General features: G+C 44.7%; 1 protein-coding gene across 9 annotated transcripts in view; it reads left to right on the forward strand.

Moving 5' to 3' along the window:
- The window catches only part of ANAPC1 (anaphase promoting complex subunit 1), a 68,235-nt gene that overhangs the window by 7,380 nt on the left and 42,507 nt on the right, over positions 1-18,348 (forward strand). For 3 of the 9 annotated variants that reach the window (XM_037896332.2, XM_037896334.2, XM_037896337.2), the window contains 9 exons: positions 228-310; positions 4,692-4,765; positions 7,428-7,606; positions 8,604-8,824; positions 11,251-11,460; positions 14,928-15,023; positions 15,526-15,616; positions 15,720-15,785; positions 16,739-16,876. In XM_037896332.2, coding sequence (XP_037752260.1) covers positions 228-310; positions 4,692-4,765; positions 7,428-7,606; positions 8,604-8,824; positions 11,251-11,460; positions 14,928-15,023; positions 15,526-15,616; positions 15,720-15,785; positions 16,739-16,876 — 1,158 coding nt within the window. Of the gene's footprint in view, positions 1-227; positions 311-4,691; positions 4,766-6,353; positions 6,376-7,427; positions 7,607-8,603; positions 8,825-11,250; positions 11,461-14,927; positions 15,024-15,525; positions 15,617-15,719; positions 15,786-16,738; positions 16,877-18,348 lie in introns of those variants that run through there. The other 6 variants (XM_037896335.2, XM_037896336.2, XM_037896338.2 and 3 more) reach the window with 6 other exon arrangements.

Raw genomic sequence — 18,348 nt, forward strand, 5'->3', positions numbered from 1 at the left:
TTGGTATGTTGTCAGATTTGTATATTGGTTGTGTTCAGAAGTAGGATGTGGTAAAGCACAGATACATTGTCATCGTATTTTGAGAAGGTATTTTGTATTACATATATAACATTGCATTCTGCCCGAAACAATGGTTAAATGTTTTGGTTTTACAGTAACTGGATGCTCAAGTGCAGGAGCATTTTAAATATGAGCCATTCAGTTTTTAAAATATTTGTCTTTTGTAGGTAGCAAATGTCTGGCCAACAAAATATGGCTTGTTGTTTGAACGCAGCAGCACTTCACACGAAGTCCCTCTGAGTCCACCCAGGTATGTAGTGAGAGTGGTTGCTGAGTGTCTTTGTTGTGTTGTGGAATAAGTTGTCTAATCTAAAGCAGTGAGATGAAATTTTAACTGTCCTTTTAGTACAAGTGTTGCTCTCTACCAAAGTGATGACGAAATGCATCAGGGCATTGGGACATGTTGAGTTATGTCCCCATTCCATGCACAAGTAAGATTTAGTATGGAAGTGTGGAAAGAGTAAAGACATTCTCGGTTACTGTGCCCACGTTGGTCTGAACCCTGCCATCACACTCCTTTGCACGCGTCAAACACAGTATTAGACTTTCAGCTTCTGGAGGCAATATCCCTCCTTACATGAGCTGGAGACTCTGCTCTGCTCCTGATCTCCTGGTGCAAGACCCTCCTTGGTGAGATGTCAGTGTGGGCTCCGTTATGAAATTAAAGCCTATCTTGTAACGCACATACCACAAGGGAAGAGTTGAGGTGTATTTGGCAATGGGAAGGTGTCTGTGGTCTGTGCGTGTGGAGAGAGAGCAGCCAGCAGGAACGTAGGGGTATGGTAGTTTTGTTGAGGTAAGGTCAAGCACTTCTTGCCTCTTTATATTTAAAACTCCACTTTAATTGTGCATTAAAAATGTTAGTGTATAAAGTAGGTGTTAAAAATTGTAAATGGATTACTTCATCCACCTTGTGTCTGTAAGGAAAACTCCCACAGATAACTTGCTGCATGGCTTAGTCTGGTGGCTAGGGCTGCACTGCTACGTATCTGGCTACATGTTAAGGCTTGCGGGGGTGGGTGAGGGGAATAAAAATGTTGATAAAGCTGTTTGTACAGCTCCAATTACTGTAGCACTGTTAAGCAAATGTAGGCGAAGGTGTTAGGGCTGTCTTGGGTTACATTGACATTTACAGCGATGTGCAGGGTGCAGACAATGGACACACAACTAGCATGAGTATAAATAGCATGTAGATGGTAGGGCCCTTCACTGCAGCGTGTAGCTACGTGTACCCTACATGCCATGGGACGTGTCAGCACAGTCTTATATTTATCTACCTTGGATACATATATGTAAACTGGATACATCTCCCTGGCAACTCTCCATTCCCAGTTGTGCACCATTTCCGGGCTCTCACCACTACTTAGGCCTCTGCACCCTATTTATTAGGACATTTGGCAGTACAGGAGGTGGGGTTTAAGCATCTGAAAGGGGTCAGGGCTTTTGGGGAGTTGGTCAGAAGGGCTTGGAAGCTGGGTGGAATATCAAGAATTTGAAGGGAGAGGCTTGTAGAGGCTGGGGATGATCCTGCGGCCTGACAAAGGTCCGAGCCTCTTTTCGCATAGCTTCAGGGGAGGCAGAGTAATATTTTACCAGACCTTATTATTACGAGGTTCTGTGATCTTTTGCCCTGGGACTGCGGTCACAGTAATGGTGGTGGTTGGGAAATTCAGTCAGGAATAGACGAAGAAAGAGCAGCTGGCTCCTTCCCTAACTCCAGGACACTGGGGATCAGCCTGAGAACCCCTTCTCTGACCTCAGTGTGTGCTTTCCTCCGTCAACACAGCCAGGGATGGATTAGGATTCTGCCCCCAATCAATAGGCGTAAAGCAGGATGGATAATTATCAGAAATAAAAAAAATGGATTTTTAAATACATTTTTCTTTCTAAAAATAAGCCTATTTAAAATTAAGTTTTAAATTGACAGGCTGTGTTAAGGCCTAAGCTTACTACAGTATATTAAAGTCATTTATAGTCAATTAAAAATCCATATTCAAGTAGTACATGTTTGCTACTGAACTTTTAAAGGAAGTCAAACCACTGAACTGGTGGGAGTCACTGGCTAAGCACCTAGGACCAGAGTTTGTTGAAGTGCTTAACAGCTTTTGACAGTAGTTGCCTCTTCTGCAGAACGTTGGCATGTGCAGAGAAAATATTTTCTTCCTTTCACTTTATTCAACTAGCTCATTCAAAGTTGAGAAACCAATTAGGAGTTTAAAAAAACAAGGAAGCTTGTTTTCCTTTTCCCATCTCTGAATGAGAATGAGATCATCTGGTTCTAAAATCTTGAAAAACATGGTGACCAGAACAGTCCATTCAATTCGCTAACTACAGGTAATACTACTTTTATTTAAAGAACCAGTTAGTTTTAAATGCAAAACATGTCTGGATGGTTAAAAAAATAAGCTGGTATCCAGGACTTTTAGGGTAGGTTTATTTAATAAAAATAATTGTAAAATGCTGTTTTTGTGCTGTTTTAATTGAATTCAAATTTCCACCAAATGCAGCTTGATTCAAATCAAGAATAAAAAAACATTCTTGTAAATAAGCGTGGTGGGGGCACTCATCTCAGGTGCCTCCTAATGGCTAGGTGTGGTACTGCAAGCTTTCCCACTCCTATGTGTCCCTTGTAGGTTGCTGATTTCGCTAGGCAGGTCTTCAGTGGCTCAGCCCTCTGGCCAAGTCACACAGTCAAATGGGTGAACCCCTTCTGGGGTAACAAAGGTCCAACGAGGACTATTGGTGTGCCCTTGTTAGAGTCTTCAGCCCTGTCTCTGGGCCCTTTAAATCCTGTTCTTCACTTAGGCTTTCCAACAGAGCCTTGCTCTCTTCTCAGGGCTTAGGTCACTTTCCCAGTGGCCGGTGGGGTAACCTGGGCCTGCCCATTGTTCCAGGTCCAAACCCAGGAACCCTATAAACACCATCCACATACCGCTGCCTTTAATTAGTTGATGCTATTTCCTGGGCCTTCTCCCATGTAGCCCTCTTCTCTTTCCCCTTACCTTGGGGCAGAAGTTCTCAGATCTTCTTCCTCCTCACTGAATGCCAATGCCACCTGGTTCTCTCTCGAGCTCCTCTGACCAGCAAGGAGCACCCTTCCTCACTCCTCTAGTCCCAGCCAGGAACTGACCTGCTCAGGCCTAGCAGCTCCTTTTATCTGATCCTTTTATCGAATTGGCTGCTTTAGTCCAGCCTCTCTAAAACTGACCTTCACTGCTCCTTTTGTGGGGTGGAGTGGGGTGAAGTGTGGTAGTATCATGGGGCCTCCAGCAGGGGGCCTTCCAGGGCCATGTGCACCCTGTCACAATAGGAAACCTGGTGTTCACCATTTCCCAACATCATAAAAAAAGTAAAAATCAAGAATCTGAATAAATGTATGTTAAGCTGCATAATTGCTTAAATAAATGTGTATAGACATAGTGAACCTTCCTGTTTAGCAAAAAATACCGAATGTCGTGTAAAGGCTATAATCATACTTGTCAATCAACTTATTTTAGTGATTACCAATCAATGAGAATCAACCTTTTCTTTAGGAAAAACAAGAAGTCCAAATGCAAAGCAGGATTAAAATAAATTATTTAAATCAATGTTTCCTGCACGCCCGTTTACATCATGATTGACATTGGCATAAAGCCAGGTTACGGCATTGGTTGGACCTAGGGAGTGGCTTGCTTAGCTGCCTTGGAGCTGTGTGCATCCATCCCAGAGTATGGGTTCTTATTTTTAACCGTGCTGAGATACCACAGTGAGAAGTGTGCTCTAAATAGCTAGGGAGTGACCCATCATTTAGCAGTCTGCATTTCGAAAGTTTTAAATTAAGAACTTCCACTTTTTTCTGACTTGTGAAAGTCATGTGTTCTCCATAAGGACTGCATGTCTAATCCAGTTTGAACATACAAAACTGAGCTGCTTTTTGGTTACTGGCTATCAAAGTCCATAAGAATAGAAAACCTTTTTCTCTAATCCTATTGATGTTTTTTTTTTAGAAAACTTCCCCTGTGGCATGTGCTAAGTGTAAGAGGAGTCCTTCTGGTGGAAAAAGCTCAAAAATAGTAGAGTTTAGAACTGCACTTTGGAGCACGCACACCACCACTTGAAATCTAGTCCTGCCTTACACTTTGTAGTAAAAAGGCAGTCGTACACAAAATGGTTCAGCTTTCAAATGAGATTTCAAACTGACATTCATGTTAGTTGTGGTCAGTAGAGATCTCTTGGCTCTTCAGTCTTTGTGTTCTGCCACATTTTTATCTGGTAACTCCATGTCTGTCTAAATTTCCCTTGCAATTTCAGTTGGATTCCTCATTTCCTATTCTGAACTGTTAAGCATTGCTCTGTGCTGTTAAATAGCTGCATCATGTCAGTGGAGGGTGAAGTGTTCCAAGTTATATAGTAATATCAGTTTGTTTTCTAAGATGCTCAGAGATAAAGTGTACTAGAGAAACAAAGCTTGGGGGTTTTTATTGATGTATTAGATGAGCCACACAATCTATAGTTAATGGAACATATATGTCACTTGTTTATTTTTGAGGTGTTGACTGTTAAACTTGCAGTGGGTGTTTGTGATCCATCTGTTAGATTTTACAGCTTGTTAACACTTGATTTTTAAATATATTTTTCCATTTCCTTTCCAGAGAACCTTTGCCCACTATGTTCAGTATGCTACATCCTTTAGATGAGATAACACCTCTTGTCTGTAAGTCTGGAGGTAGGTTATCTTTTTTTAATTAAAAAAAAATATATATATAAAAAATCCATAAATAGAAATGAGTCATTCAGCTGCAATATTATTGAATACAGCATTGACTGTTTACCTTCCCTGTCTTTATAGTCTATAATTACAATCTAATGAATGTTCAAATATCTCTTTTAAGAATTTAGAAATGGATTATTTTAGCTGCTTATCTGTTAGGATTTCATGTATGCAGTGTTGTTGTAGCCATGTTAATTAAATTAATTTATATTAAGTTAATTAATTTAGGATTTCATGTCAGTTAGGACTTGTCAATACGAATACTTAGTTTGTGGCAAGCTGCGGTGTAAATCTACAATGCACTTGCCTGCCACATGCTAACTGTCTGCATGGACTCTGCTGCTGTGCAGTAAAATATTCCATGTGTGCGTTGGTGTAGATTTACAACCTGGCTTGCTGCATAGTATGCATATGTGTAGACCAGTGGCTCTCATCCTTTCTAGACTACTGTACCCCTTTCAGGAGTCTGATCCGTCTTGTGAATCCCCAAGTTTCACCTCACTTAAAAACTACTTGCTTACAAAATCAGACATAAAATACAAAAGTGTCATAGCACACTCTTACTGAAAATTGCTTTTTCTCATTTTTAGCATATAATTATAAAATCAATTAGAATATAAATATTGTACTTACTTACATTTCAGTGTATAGTATATAGAGCAGTATAAACAACTCATTGTCTGTATGACATTTTAGTTTCTACTGACTTTGCTAGTGCTTTTTATGTAGCCTGTTGTAAAACTATCTAGATAAGTTGATATACACACTGGAAGACCTCTGTGTACCCCCAGGGCTATGTGTATCCCTGGTTGAGAACCACCGGTGTAGACAAACCCCGTAATTGGTATTGTAGCTTTAGGATATTTAAGGTATCTAAAAAGACCTCTTTCAATGGCTGGCCACCGAGGAGGGATTCTGTAAAGGAAAGAGAGAGTGGCTATCTTGCTTGGTTACATTTGAAACCTTGCTGTCATTGAGCTGTGGTGATTGACCCGCATGTTACTTGGTCTGGAGTCACGATACGCACATTGCAGCTGACTCCCCATGCTAACTACATCCTTCTTGAAATTATAGTGGAATTATAGCTATAGTTAAGATTGACTTTTGCTTGTTGTTCAAAGGTTAATTATTCTAAGTGCTTTAAAATCCACATGCTTACTTGGATTGCCTTGAAAGCTGCAAGTCCTCTTGGGGGACGTGGGGTGGGATAGTGGTCTAAATTTGAGGTGGTTTGAGCACCCATGGGGCCATCTTAATTGGGGCCTCCACCATATTATGGTAGGAAATAAATAGGAATTCTTGCCTTAAAAAACACAACATAATGGTAATAGAAAGTTTTACGTGTGTTTGGCTGCTTTAGAAACATCACTGTCTGGATTTATGGGCACAAAGTCGCGAATGACATCTGAAAGTTCAGTTTCCTGAAGCACATGGGGTTCAATGTGTGTCAAGACTAGATAATTTTATTTTTAAACACATCACTGCCGGGGCTCCCTTTCTGCAGGGGGTCCTGAACAGGTGCCCAGTTTGTCCGTGCCTTAGACATCCCTGAGCAGCCATGCACTGTGAGTTCTGGCCTACCCTGGGCAGGGAGGGGAAAGGGGTTTGCAGGGGGTTCAAGCCAGGAGGAAGTTGTCAGAGTGGGGGATATGGGAGGTTGGTGGTAGGGAGAAATGTGGGGAGGGGGTGCCTGTCATCCCAACATTCAACTCCCATTTGAAGTTGCATCCCCAGCCTATTCCCTCTCCTCTATTCCAGGCAGGACAGTGGGGGTGTAGGAGGAGATGCCTCCCATTCACAGCACCATCTCTCATGGTAACAGCTAGAGGCCAGAGCGAGCTGTGTCCCACAAAAAGGGAGGGGGCAGGAAAGGGATGGGCCAGTAGCAAAACCCCAGCACTGGGGAGGGCCAGGAACCCCATGGAGATATAGTGATGTGCTTTTCAGCTGTATATCTCAAAGCACTCTACAAAGGAAGTCAGCATCATTATCCCTGTTTAACAGAAGGGGAAACTGAGGAAGAGATTGGGGACATGTCCAAGGTGACCCAGCAAACCATTGACAGAGCTGGGAAAAGATTAATAGATTCCAAGGCCAGAAAGACCATTGTCATCGTCTGGTCTGACCTCCTGTATAACACAGGCCAGAGACCTGCCCCAGAGCAATTCCTAGAGCAGAGCTTTTAGAAAAACATCCAATCTTGATTTAAAAATTGTCACCACTGCCCTTGGTAAAGCTGTTCCAATGGCTAATTGTTACACTTACAAATGTATGCCTTATTTCCAATCTAAATTTGTCTAGCTTCAACTTCTAGCCTTTGGATTGAGTTAGATTGTGTTCCCGGCTAGATAGAACCCAGGTCTCCTGAGTCCCAGGCCAGTGCCTTAGCCATTAGGTGGTAATGCCTCTTATTTACACTACTTTGAAATGACGTGGGTACAACAAACTGTGGCCTTTTCCATTGGGTCTGACTGCGTAGCTATATACTCTTAACTGCCAAACACTCCCAGAGTGGGAATCTATACGGGAAGAACCAAAGTTGCAACAGAAATGGGACATGAAATGGTAGCTTTGTGTAATTAATAACACTATTACAGAAACTGTCCTTCTGATTTAGATGGGGTTAACCTGAGCGCTACTTCTCTAGCAGGTGTGTTTGGCTCGGCTAGAGTACAGTATGTTGCTGATTACACACTGCGCATTGTGTTCCTCAATGAGGAGCCTTCCATTGTGATGACCTATGACACCGTTCAGAGTTTGCATGCTGTCTGGGCCCTTCGTAGAGTAAAACCAGAGGTAAGAAATAATTGCTGACTTAAAGGTGGAGGTTTGTGTGTGTGTGAAAATGCATAATATCTACAGTCCAGTCCGTATAATGGATAGTGTTAAACTGATAAAAACAATGGAACTTCTGAGGAGCAATTCCTCTTTCAATTCTCTCTCCATTCCAGAATTAAGGATACTGGGTTTCCCGAACACTTGTTGATGTTTAAATGCCTTAAGCAATGGTGGCTGTTTCTGGGGGTGTCTGGGTGGGCATAGATATACCTGCCACATAAATGATGGGTGAGAAACGACGTTTGTCATCATGCCCCTTTGGCTGTCATCCTGGCAATCTGCTGACTGAAGATCTGCCAAACCTTCAGCGCTTTCAAACAGCTGTCAGTTAAAACAAAGGCAACAAACAACCGGCTGCCATTAAGAGCCAGGTGGAAAACTTGTGGGAAAGAGACAAACAGATGAAGGGAGTCAGGGAGTGCTGACCCTTTGCCTTCCTTCCTTCATCCCCACCTGCTTCTCTCTAGGCCACGGGCAGGGGTCCCAGGAGGTTACCCCGTGGCCCTTCTGCTCCTTCCACGGTGGGTCTAGTGGCCCTGTTGCACCTTTCCTGCTTTATTTTCTTCATTTTTTTTTTTTTGAAAAGCCAATAAAGGGAGAATCTACCTAACCTTGCTGCTTACTGTCTTCCTCTCCCTGCTCCATGCAGGAGTCCTAGGGGAAAGGCAGATGCCCTCCCCACCATTCTGTGGGGCTACTGCGTGAGAGCTACCTCACTTAGGGCTTGACTGAAAGGACTGTGTCCCTGGAGAATGATCATATCTTCAGAATCTGCTGCAGCATTACTGACTAGACTACAGGGTTGAGAAGTCTAGCAGCAAATGCGTCTGAGCGTGTGACATCTAACTTGAGTTGCGCTGGCTAAGTAAACAGCTGGTCAGTGACCCCAGGGCACTCGGGCTGCTATGACCCACTCATGTTCCTTATGACGTACAGCTTCTTTTGTCTCTTCCAGGAGCAGAACACAGTCCTAAAGTTCTCTGAGCAGGTGGGGACGCCGCAACACGTGGCCACCAGCAGCTCTTTGACCGCCCACCTCAGGAGTCTCTCGAAAGGAGACTCACCCATGGCTTCCCCTTTCCAGAATTATTCCTCTCTTCACAGCCAGAGTAGGTCGTTGTCGTCGCCCAGCGTGCACTCCCGCTCCCCTTCCATATCCAACATGGCGGCTCTTAGGTGGGTGCTAACGGGATTATGTGTTAACTAGTAGTGTAAAAGATGAGCACATCTGATGCAGGGTGAGCAATAGACTCAATACAACGTCTAAAACAGTGCCGATCTATCTCACTTCCTTGGCCTCCGTTATCAGTGTCCCAGTGCCTCTCAGTCTTCCATGTATGGTTTCTCACAGTGTCCCTGTGAGATAGGGCGATGCTATTGTCGCCATGTTATAGCTGGGGCAGGGAGAGACCGAGTGACTTGTCCCAGGTCAGAAAGAGAATCTGGGTGTAGCTGGGAGCAGAATGCTGGTCTCCTGAGTCCCAGTGCCACTGGGCTACCCACCCTCTCACCTGCGCTGCCTCGGAGCGGGTATTGAAATTCATATGCATGGCAGTACTGAGGCGTGGGAGACAGTCTTCTTGACTCCTGAACGCTCCTTTTTCTGTTGATTTTTCCAGCTGATCATTGCAATGGTGCCTGATTAACTCAGTGAGAAAGCTGGCCACGTCGCAAAGTGGCAACGTGGCAGCTCTTCCAGTCAAAGTTCAGGTGTCCGCTGCTTTCTCCCCATGTTCTGCTGATTGTCAAGTCTTATTTTATAATTCTTGACATGTTTTTATCTTTACCATTGGGATAAAATTGTCCCAAATTGTCAGCCATTGCAAATAAAGGTTCTGGCTTCAAGGGATAATTAATGGCTGACTTTACTTTATGGAACAAGCTGAAAGGATTTGAAGTGTGAATTGACAATACTGAACCATGTAAGAAACATAAATGTATCTATGTTGGGCGGTTTCTGGCATCGGTATGCGTTGTACCTTGCCACCTTCAGTATGTTGCATAGGCCTCTGGTATTTGTGCTGTCACATGCTGGAATATCTCCAGTTAACAGGGAGGGTTTCACAAAGGATAAAAACAAATGTCAAAATTAGGGTAGTTAGAATTTTATTCTCTGGGTAGTGTCTCCCTCAGCCAGATTAATGGTGATATTTGCCTATAAATATAGTATATTTTTGCTGCTCTTGCCTTTGAAAGGGCGACCAGAGAGCAGCCCACCCCATTTAAAAAAACAAGCGAAAAACCTCCTTTTGGTGTTGGAGTGCTGGCCAGCCCTGCACACTCAGTCTGTGCTCTTTGAGTCATGCTGGGTTCTTTCCATTATGTGCATCATCACCAGTAATAAGTGTTCTGCAGTCCAAATTTGGTCCTTCCTTGCAGCCCCCTTGCCTTCAGTGGGCTACACATGTGTCACTGAATGGAGTTGAGTAAACAACTCTGGGTTGCAAATTGGAATCAAATCTCAGTTGTGTTGGCTCCACAGGATTTTCAGGAGTAAAAAGCAGCGAAGCCATATTTTTTTTTGTCACTAAGTCAGCAGACCTGACACACGTAGATAGCTGACTGTGAAGGTGCCATTTAAACATAGTTGCTTTTTTAGAGTAGAACTGTACTGTAAAGCTGTAGACCCCATCTACAATCGCAACCTTCTCCTTGAGATCCTGCTCTTGCAGCACAGTGTGGCACCTTTGCTGAAGTTAGTCCAAGGGTATGGAATTTGCTCCCCCAATATCACTGGTCCATTTCTCTCTCTCTCGTTTTTTGTGTGTAACTGCCTCAACTTTTTTCATATGTTTTTATCTTGCCCATCAGTGGTTCTCTTCTCTAACTTCCCTGCAGTCTCTTTTCTAATCCTCTTCACATGGTTGATCTCCTTCCCTTCCCCTCAGTCAGTTGTGTTCATTTTGAGTTTATGCTGACTTCTTAAAACTAGTTGTATTGTGTTTAAATATCTCGCACAGCGCCCTGTGGGCCTTGGTAGGGATCCTGAAGTATTTTAGAAACACAGAGTGATGCACCTGAGGTCATTCCGTCCTCTCCATGCCCACCAATGGCCTTCAGCAGCCATTCTGCCACATTTTTCTGGAGCAAAAGCTCAACATCCTCTGTGCGCTTTACTGTCTTGTTACCCACCTTCTTACGTCTCCCTCAGGAAGCCCCAGAGAGCTTTATTTCCTTCAAGAATCATCCACTTGCACTTTAGATAAGTCCTGCTCATGGAGATCGGGCCCTCCACTTGCAGCACAGCTCAAGATAGAGCTTTTAGCATAAACACAGAACCGCATTTATAGTCGGTAATATTCATACTGGGCAGGCTGAGGATAGGTTTTCACTAATCAGATTGTGCATTACGGAGTTTTTTTTTTTTTTAAATTTTCCCCCTCCTTTTGAAGCCTCTGCCAGAAGTATTTAGCGAAGTATTTGGAGGGTTGGTGTGTTCCTTTGAGCAAATGGGCTGGTATTGAATTAGCAACTGTGAGAAAATTCCGTGCTAGTGTGCAAGCTCCCTGGCTCCCCTTGTGGAAAAGTGTTCTGCTCCACACACCTGAGCATGCCCGACTTTATGATCTGTTTTCAGTCATGGCCCTTGTCTGTCTTTGCAGCCGTTCTCACTCTCCTGCCTTAGGGGTGCAATCTTTCTCCGGAGTGCAGAGATTCAATTTCTCCAGTAACACCCAGTCGCCACGGAGGCACAGTGCGAGCCATTCTCCAAACAGTGCTTCCAGTGACTCCTTCCTTGCTCCAGAAACTGAGCCAATTGTTCCAGAGCTGTGCATAGACCATCTGTGGACAGAGACCATCATGACCATGAGGTTTGGAAGCTTATATTTGGGTTAAGTAGACCTGCATTTCCACTGACAAAGACTAAAGTGAAATTGTCCTCAGTACAAACTTTTTGCAAGCCGTTGCCTCTTACAGCAGGTGTGTTTACTACTGAGTACACCATAATGTTTCATAACGAAGGATCGTTTAGTATTGTTGGGTAACCTTTTCAAAAGTGTCTAAGTCCCTCTGTCAAAAACTGCTTCAGAGACTAAGACTCAGTGACAGTCAGGCTCCCAGGCCACATCTACACTGCAATTAAAACCTCAGGGCGTGTGTGTGTCAGCGGACTCCGGCTCCCGGGACTCAGGCTCAGGGGCTGTTTAACTGTGCTGTAGACATTTGGGCTCGGGCAATGTCTACCCCGCGGTTAAACAGCCCCTTAGCCCGAGCCCTGCAGGCCAGAGCCAGAGTCAGCTGACGTGGGCCGGCCACAGATGTGCAATTGCAAGTATAGACCTACCCCAAGTGCCCAGCTCACTTTTGAAAATGGGACTGGGCACTTTTCAATATGTTAACCTCTGTATCCTGTCGCCTTCTGAACTGGATTATTGTCCCACTGGATCTCATGAGCTGAGCAGGGTTGTGTCTGATTGCTGCTTCGATGTGAGACCTTCGAGTAGCAGTGTGCTGCAGAAGTGGTGTGGGTGGTTCAGTAGGTATCACTCTTCACAGGAGGTCAGTATTTGAACCAGTGCGTTGGCATGGGATATGGGGCACTCTGTTTTTGAAGATGCTGTCTGTTTGATGAGCTATCAAACTGTATCTTTACCATCTGGAGACATTAAAGGTCCCATGGCTCTTTTAAACAAGTTATCATCTTAACCACAATGTCTTAGCCAAACTCTGATTTGGGTGATTACATTCTGCCTATCTAAATTCTTCTTCTTCCTGTTGGAAGGGGATGAAATATTCTTCACTTTTCTCCCAAGCTGTTGTCTGCTGTTAAATAGCCGCTGCATTCCCTCCCAACTATGAGTAAATTTCTATGTGCATGGGAGTGGCACCATAGATCTTGAGTATATGGTAATTGGGGTAGTAGATCGTCAGTTTCTACAGATAGTGTCCGCTAGGATTCCTACTCTTGAGTCTCGGCTCCATCTGATGTGGTAGGTGGAACATCTTGACCTTAGTTTTGTGGTCCTTAAGGGTAATGGTAGTTGTATAATGCAAATGCTCATGGATGGGTCATCAGCCAAAGGGATTGAACCTGGAACCTAAAAGCATGAGCCTCTACTGTCTTTCAGATCTGTCAGCACAAAAGCTGTAGCTGGGTCATTGATCATTATCTGATCCAGCCACTAGTCTGGGGACAGAGATCCAAGCTGTGTAAATGTGAGTTACATGCTCCCCCGGCTGGGAAGCTCATCCCAAGTGCTTGAGATGTGCTGCAGCTGAAATCTCTCTACTGGTAACAGGACACCCTGGCTGGGTTATCAGCAGTAGAACAAGAGCTCTGGATCTGAAGGCATGACTGTCTCCTGCATGGGGGAATAGAGACCTGGTTTCAAATCCCTGCTGCTCGCAACCCATCCGAGAGAGTTATGTTCCAATTGGGTCAAGTGCGAGCTCGTCCTTCCTATTGGCAGTCATGCCTCAGTGATAAAATGATGTCATTTTGTTAGTATCTGACCATAATTGTAGTCTCTTGGCACGTTCTTATTATTTTCCTGTCTCTGGTGTTTACAGCGTCTCTCAGTATCGTCTGTGAATTTAATTAGCATGCTCTTTTTCTCCTAGAGCATTAGTGAAGATGCTAAATAAAGAAAGTAGCTAAAGTCACAGGAACATCACGAGCGGCTTTGAGTGCTGCTGCGGTTGTACTTGGCAGAATACCGAGTGAGCTGCCCAAAGTGGAGATATTACCAATGTTGGTATCATTGCAGCCAATGCCAAGCCATGGGCTGAAGCTTTCTGCCTTTCTGTCTGAGGAGATCATGTGGTTCTAGAGCAGAGGTGGGCAAACTACGGCCCGCGGGACCCTCCTGCCCGGCCCCGGAGCGCCTGGCCCGGGAGGCTAGCGCCCCACCACCTCCCCCCGTGTGCGCACACGCGCGCACACACACACACACAGCCTCAGCTCGCTGTGAGCTCCTGGGGCAGCACAGCTGCAGAGCCCGGCCTGACTCGGTGCTCTGTGCTGCACAGCTGCCTGTCCTGGTGCAGCCACGCCACCAGCCACCGGGGCTCCAGGCAGCACGGTAAGGGGGTGTGGGGGGTTAGATAGAGGGCAGGGAAGTTCGGGGTTGTGGTTAGGGGTTGTGGGTGTGGATAGGGGTCAGGGCGGTCAGATGACTGGGAACAGAGGGGTTGAATGGGGCAGGGATCCTGTGGGGGGGGCAGTCAGGAATGAGAGGACGGTTTGGATGGGGCGGCAGGGGGCAGTTAGGGGACAGAGTGGGGTGTGTGTGTGTGGATGGGGCAGGGGTCCCTGCGGGGGCGTCAGGGGACAAGAAGCAGGGGGGGTTGGATAGGATGTGGGGGCTGTGCCACGCCCGGCTGTTTGGGGAGGCACAGCCTCCCCTAACCATCCCTCCATACAGTTTCGGAAACCCGATGTGGCCCTCAGGCCAAAAAGTTTGCCCGCCCCTGCTCTAGAGGGTTGGACCACAGCTCGTGCAAGAGAGGCAGTGCAGGGCCAGTTCCTGCTTGAGCAAAATCAGTGTATGGATCTTATTGCCTTTGCCATCAGCACCAGTTCGGAGGGATGACATTCATCGACAGTTTGTGGTGGGGCACATGTGCCCAGCCGGTGGCTGGGAGCTTATTCCCGCCCGCATGAGAAGTGATCAGTGCTAGTATCACCAGGGACTCAGCTGGGCATGTGCAAGGATACCGTAGCAGCAGCGCTTACATTGTAATAGGTGAAAACTTTACCCGAAAGCAACCCTGACCAGGCAACTTTCCTCCCTTTGAAACCAGCACTATCGTTCATTATGATCATCTCCTAAAGTCCTTTAGCCAGCTTGACGCCAAATGCCAACGCTACTGCTGAGGTCACTATACAAATTCTAATGCTATTAAGTGATTGAAATTGGTGCTGTTCACTTCAGAGAGGACTTCATGCAGATACTGCAGGCTTTTGGTGGGGGACAGCTGCCTTTGAGAAAATATGACCTAAAGGTAGAAACCTAAGTAGAGCAGTAACATTTGGAATCAAACAGTAAAGTAAGGATAAAAAAAATTCTGAAACTAGGGTTGGCCTGTAAAGCCTGTGCCCTGAGTGCCTAAAACTAGGGAGCATGCAGGTTGGGATCTAGGAATGCTAATTTCTAGAATAGTGACACACATTGGGGTGGGCAAACTCTGGCTGTCCAGTCCACTGTTCGGCTGATGTCCAGCCATGTGTCTCAGCTTGCTGTGCCTAATATTCTCTTCAGTAACACTCTTCCACTGACCCTAGAGCAGTGAGCCAAAGCACTATGCCGATCACTTCCTCTTGTTTCAATATTGACAGAGAGAAGAATTCCCAAGCCTCAAAAGTGTTTATTACAACTGACCTTTGTGGACAAAAGTTCTTGTGCTTTTTAGTGGAATCCCAGCTCCAGTTGCGGTAAGCATGTGTGGGTTTTTCTGGGTACCTGTGAATTGCTGAATAAATAAACTAACCAGATATGGGATAGTGAAATCTGTTACATTAATGTGATGTATGTGTCTCTCTGACCCATGAATGTTTGCAACTATAGCCTACACAAGTTTGCGCATTTAAAGAAAACTAAGATTAAAAAAGAATTCATTGTACTGCCAGTGGTATGCTTGCTTTTCCTACCTTAGACCCTTGGAAGTGTTCTCGGTAATTGAACAAAGATTTTTACTTTGAATGATGTTAATTAGCAGCAGAAAAACCAGCATTCCTCATATTAGAGACTCTGTAGAAACAGTGTTATCTTGTGTTGAAAAGGAGGGAATGATACCACTGTGAAAATTAGTTCCCATACATCAGTGGTTTACTATCCTCTCCCTCTGTCATAACGCCACGTAGGAGAGAGTCTCTGATATATAATGTTTTTGGTTGAATCTTTTTTTTTTTTTTTTTCCCCCTCCCAAATATTTAGCTGTGTAAAGTTTCAAGAGAGTAACGATAAGTCACAGTTGATCTTTGGTTCTGTTACCAATATACAGGCAAAGGACGCAGCCCCTGTAGAGGTAAGTGTGTGTGTTAAATATAGAACCTTGGTGTACTTTCAGTGTCTAAATATAGTGTTTACTCAAATATGAGAAGTTTTAACGCACTGTTTGGTATTTATAGAGCATTGACACATTGCTGGTTCTGGAAGGCAATGGAAACTTAGTGCTGTATACTGGAGTGGTTCGGGTACGTACCGTCATGTAGTCAAGTTAAAATTATTAGTACCCCAAGGTAAACACGTTTGAAATTTCCTGTGTCACAACAGGGCTATTGTAACTTCTGTTACCAGTGTCATGTCAAGTGTGTTTGATATGTAGTAAGCTGCTACAACAGTTACTGCTTTAGGCCATTTTAGGAGACTTCTGACATCAACTTCCTGGGGAGGTGGGCAGGTCCTCGGATCAAATCTAATCAAAAGCAGGAGCTGCTGTCTGATTTGCCTTTTGCGGTGCTGGAAATGTTGCTCTTGAGTTATTGACACCACAGAACAGTTTGAAAAGCATTAGGTTTGGAGATAATGTTGCTTGATGTGTGGTTTTCATGTCCAGCTTTTGAGTTATTAAGAACAAAGAGAATCCTAAAAATATGAGAAATAAGCAGAAGTTCTCCAAAGCTAAAAGCTTTCAGTCTCTCAGGAGGTGTCAATGGGTTTTAAATATCAAAACTTGTTACTTTGCAAAAGACTATTGTTACGTTGTACTTTCTTTTTTGCACTTTTATAGTTAAAATAGGGTTAGCTATTTTTAAGTTAAGAAAGACATAATGTGCTTTTTGCTTTATCTTTGGAAACTGCGTAAACCAGATTTTTCTAGATATTTTTATACCGTTTAAAAGTAGACTTTTTAAATTGAAACTGTCCTAACTTTAAGTTGACTTAAATGTGCAGCAATGATGCAAGCATGTGGAAATGTATAGAAGTAGGACTGGAAAATACTGTAATGTGTCAAAGCTTGAGGAAAAAGGAGTTAAAATGGGACAACTTTAGACTTGCCTGTTGATGTTTGTTTGAATTTCACCATATACCCAATTTTCTTAACCTTTTTCTTTGAAGTATTAATAACTGCTGCTGCTTCTGCCATTGACCTATGTGTGTTAGAGGAGTCTGCATGTTAAAACTCAACATTTCTTTTCATAAAAAGGTAGGGAAGGTTTTTATTCCTGGCCTGCCAGCACCGTCACTGACAATGTCGAACCAAATGCCTCGGCCGAGCACCCCTCTGGATAGCCTGAATACTCCTTCCAAGCCTTTGAATAAGCACCTAGGGCCCTTAGAGGAGGTGAGAGAAGCAAACTGTTTTATTGAAAGAGTTTGTTATAGGCTTTCAAAAGCCATGATGTCGCTGAGTGCCTGAGTCTGTTTTCTGCTGGACTAGGCCCCATTACACGTTTTTGGGTATAGCTCATTCCCTGCATCTCCCCGCCCCCTCCAACGAAACAAGCCATACCCATAACAGTGCAGATCTGCTGGCATACCTGCGTCTGCGCTAGGGCCTCTGCCACCTTAGCTCTGTCGGTCAGGGATCAGATCTCTCCACACCCCTGACCGACAGAGCTAGGCAAAGGAAGGAACTCTGTAGTCTAGACAGGGCCACAGGCTGGGTATGAGGTGGGCTGTGAGTGCTGCTGGGGAGTGAATGGGGATGTCGTGAGAACAGGGAGATTGAGCCTGTGATTGTGCTTCTCCCACTCAGTCCCCCCAGCTTAAACTCCACTTACTCCCCCAGCTCCTCGCCACAATCCCTATAGCCGCAACCCACTGAAGCCCCCTGCCAAAGCACCCGCCCCCTGAGAGCATGGGGAGGAAATGGGTTTTATGCTTGTGGGGGAAGAGAGAAGAGCCACTGGGCTGAACCCCTCGTGGTGTGTCAGAGAAGATCTCTGTTCTGAGGAGCCTCTGACAGCTTGTCACAGAGGGACTTCTTGCGGCTCATCTTTTCCCATCCATCTCCTGCAGCTCAATCCCCACTTTCATCCTTTGCCCTTGACACCTAACTCTGCTAGCCCTCGCTCTTCAGTGTGCTCGGCTCACTCATGTGGTCCCTTACTCCTCTGCCACATTCAGCTTGTCACTGCTGATGCGTGTCAGTGTAAATCGATCAAAATGGAGATGCGTGTTGTGTGGTAGTGCAGGAGACGAGGGATGTGGCATGACTCTCTTTCAGTAACTGACAATGTCATTTAAAACTCACGTCTCTCTCAAAACCTAGTGTAATGCAGCCTGCAGTGATTCAGAAGCATGAGCACCAATTCGTAGGAAGCAGGGCACAAACCCCAAATTGGCTGTGAGTTCTGTTCTTAGATTTCACCAGCCAATTAATAAGCATAGACTCCTCAGGCACTATAATAGCCTTAACATGGAGTCACACACGGTCCCCTTGGGTACTTCGATCTGGCTCGCCACCCAAGTGAGCCTACCTGTGTGTTAGATGGTCCCTTATGCCAAGGATCACAGCATTCAGGTTACTCTCAATCCCAAAGGACCAGTCACCAACCCCAGGTCAGTTGCACTGTAGATCTCACACTGAAGTCAATGCTTATAGCCAATCCTATAGTAAACTATGTACAGATTTATTAAATAGGAAAAGGACTTTAGAGATTTACAGGGTAAAGATGGATACACAAATTAAAATCTTAAGCTTCAAAAGGTAATAGAGGCCTCTATAATCCACAACAAATATCTTTTGCTCTTTTTAACATCCCACAATAGTCCATCTGGTGTCAATGGATTTTCCCTGTTGGGAAGTGTATA

This window comes from Chelonia mydas, chromosome 3, assembly GCF_015237465.2.
Source record: "Chelonia mydas isolate rCheMyd1 chromosome 3, rCheMyd1.pri.v2, whole genome shotgun sequence".
Taxonomy (NCBI): domain Eukaryota; kingdom Metazoa; phylum Chordata; order Testudines; family Cheloniidae; genus Chelonia; species Chelonia mydas.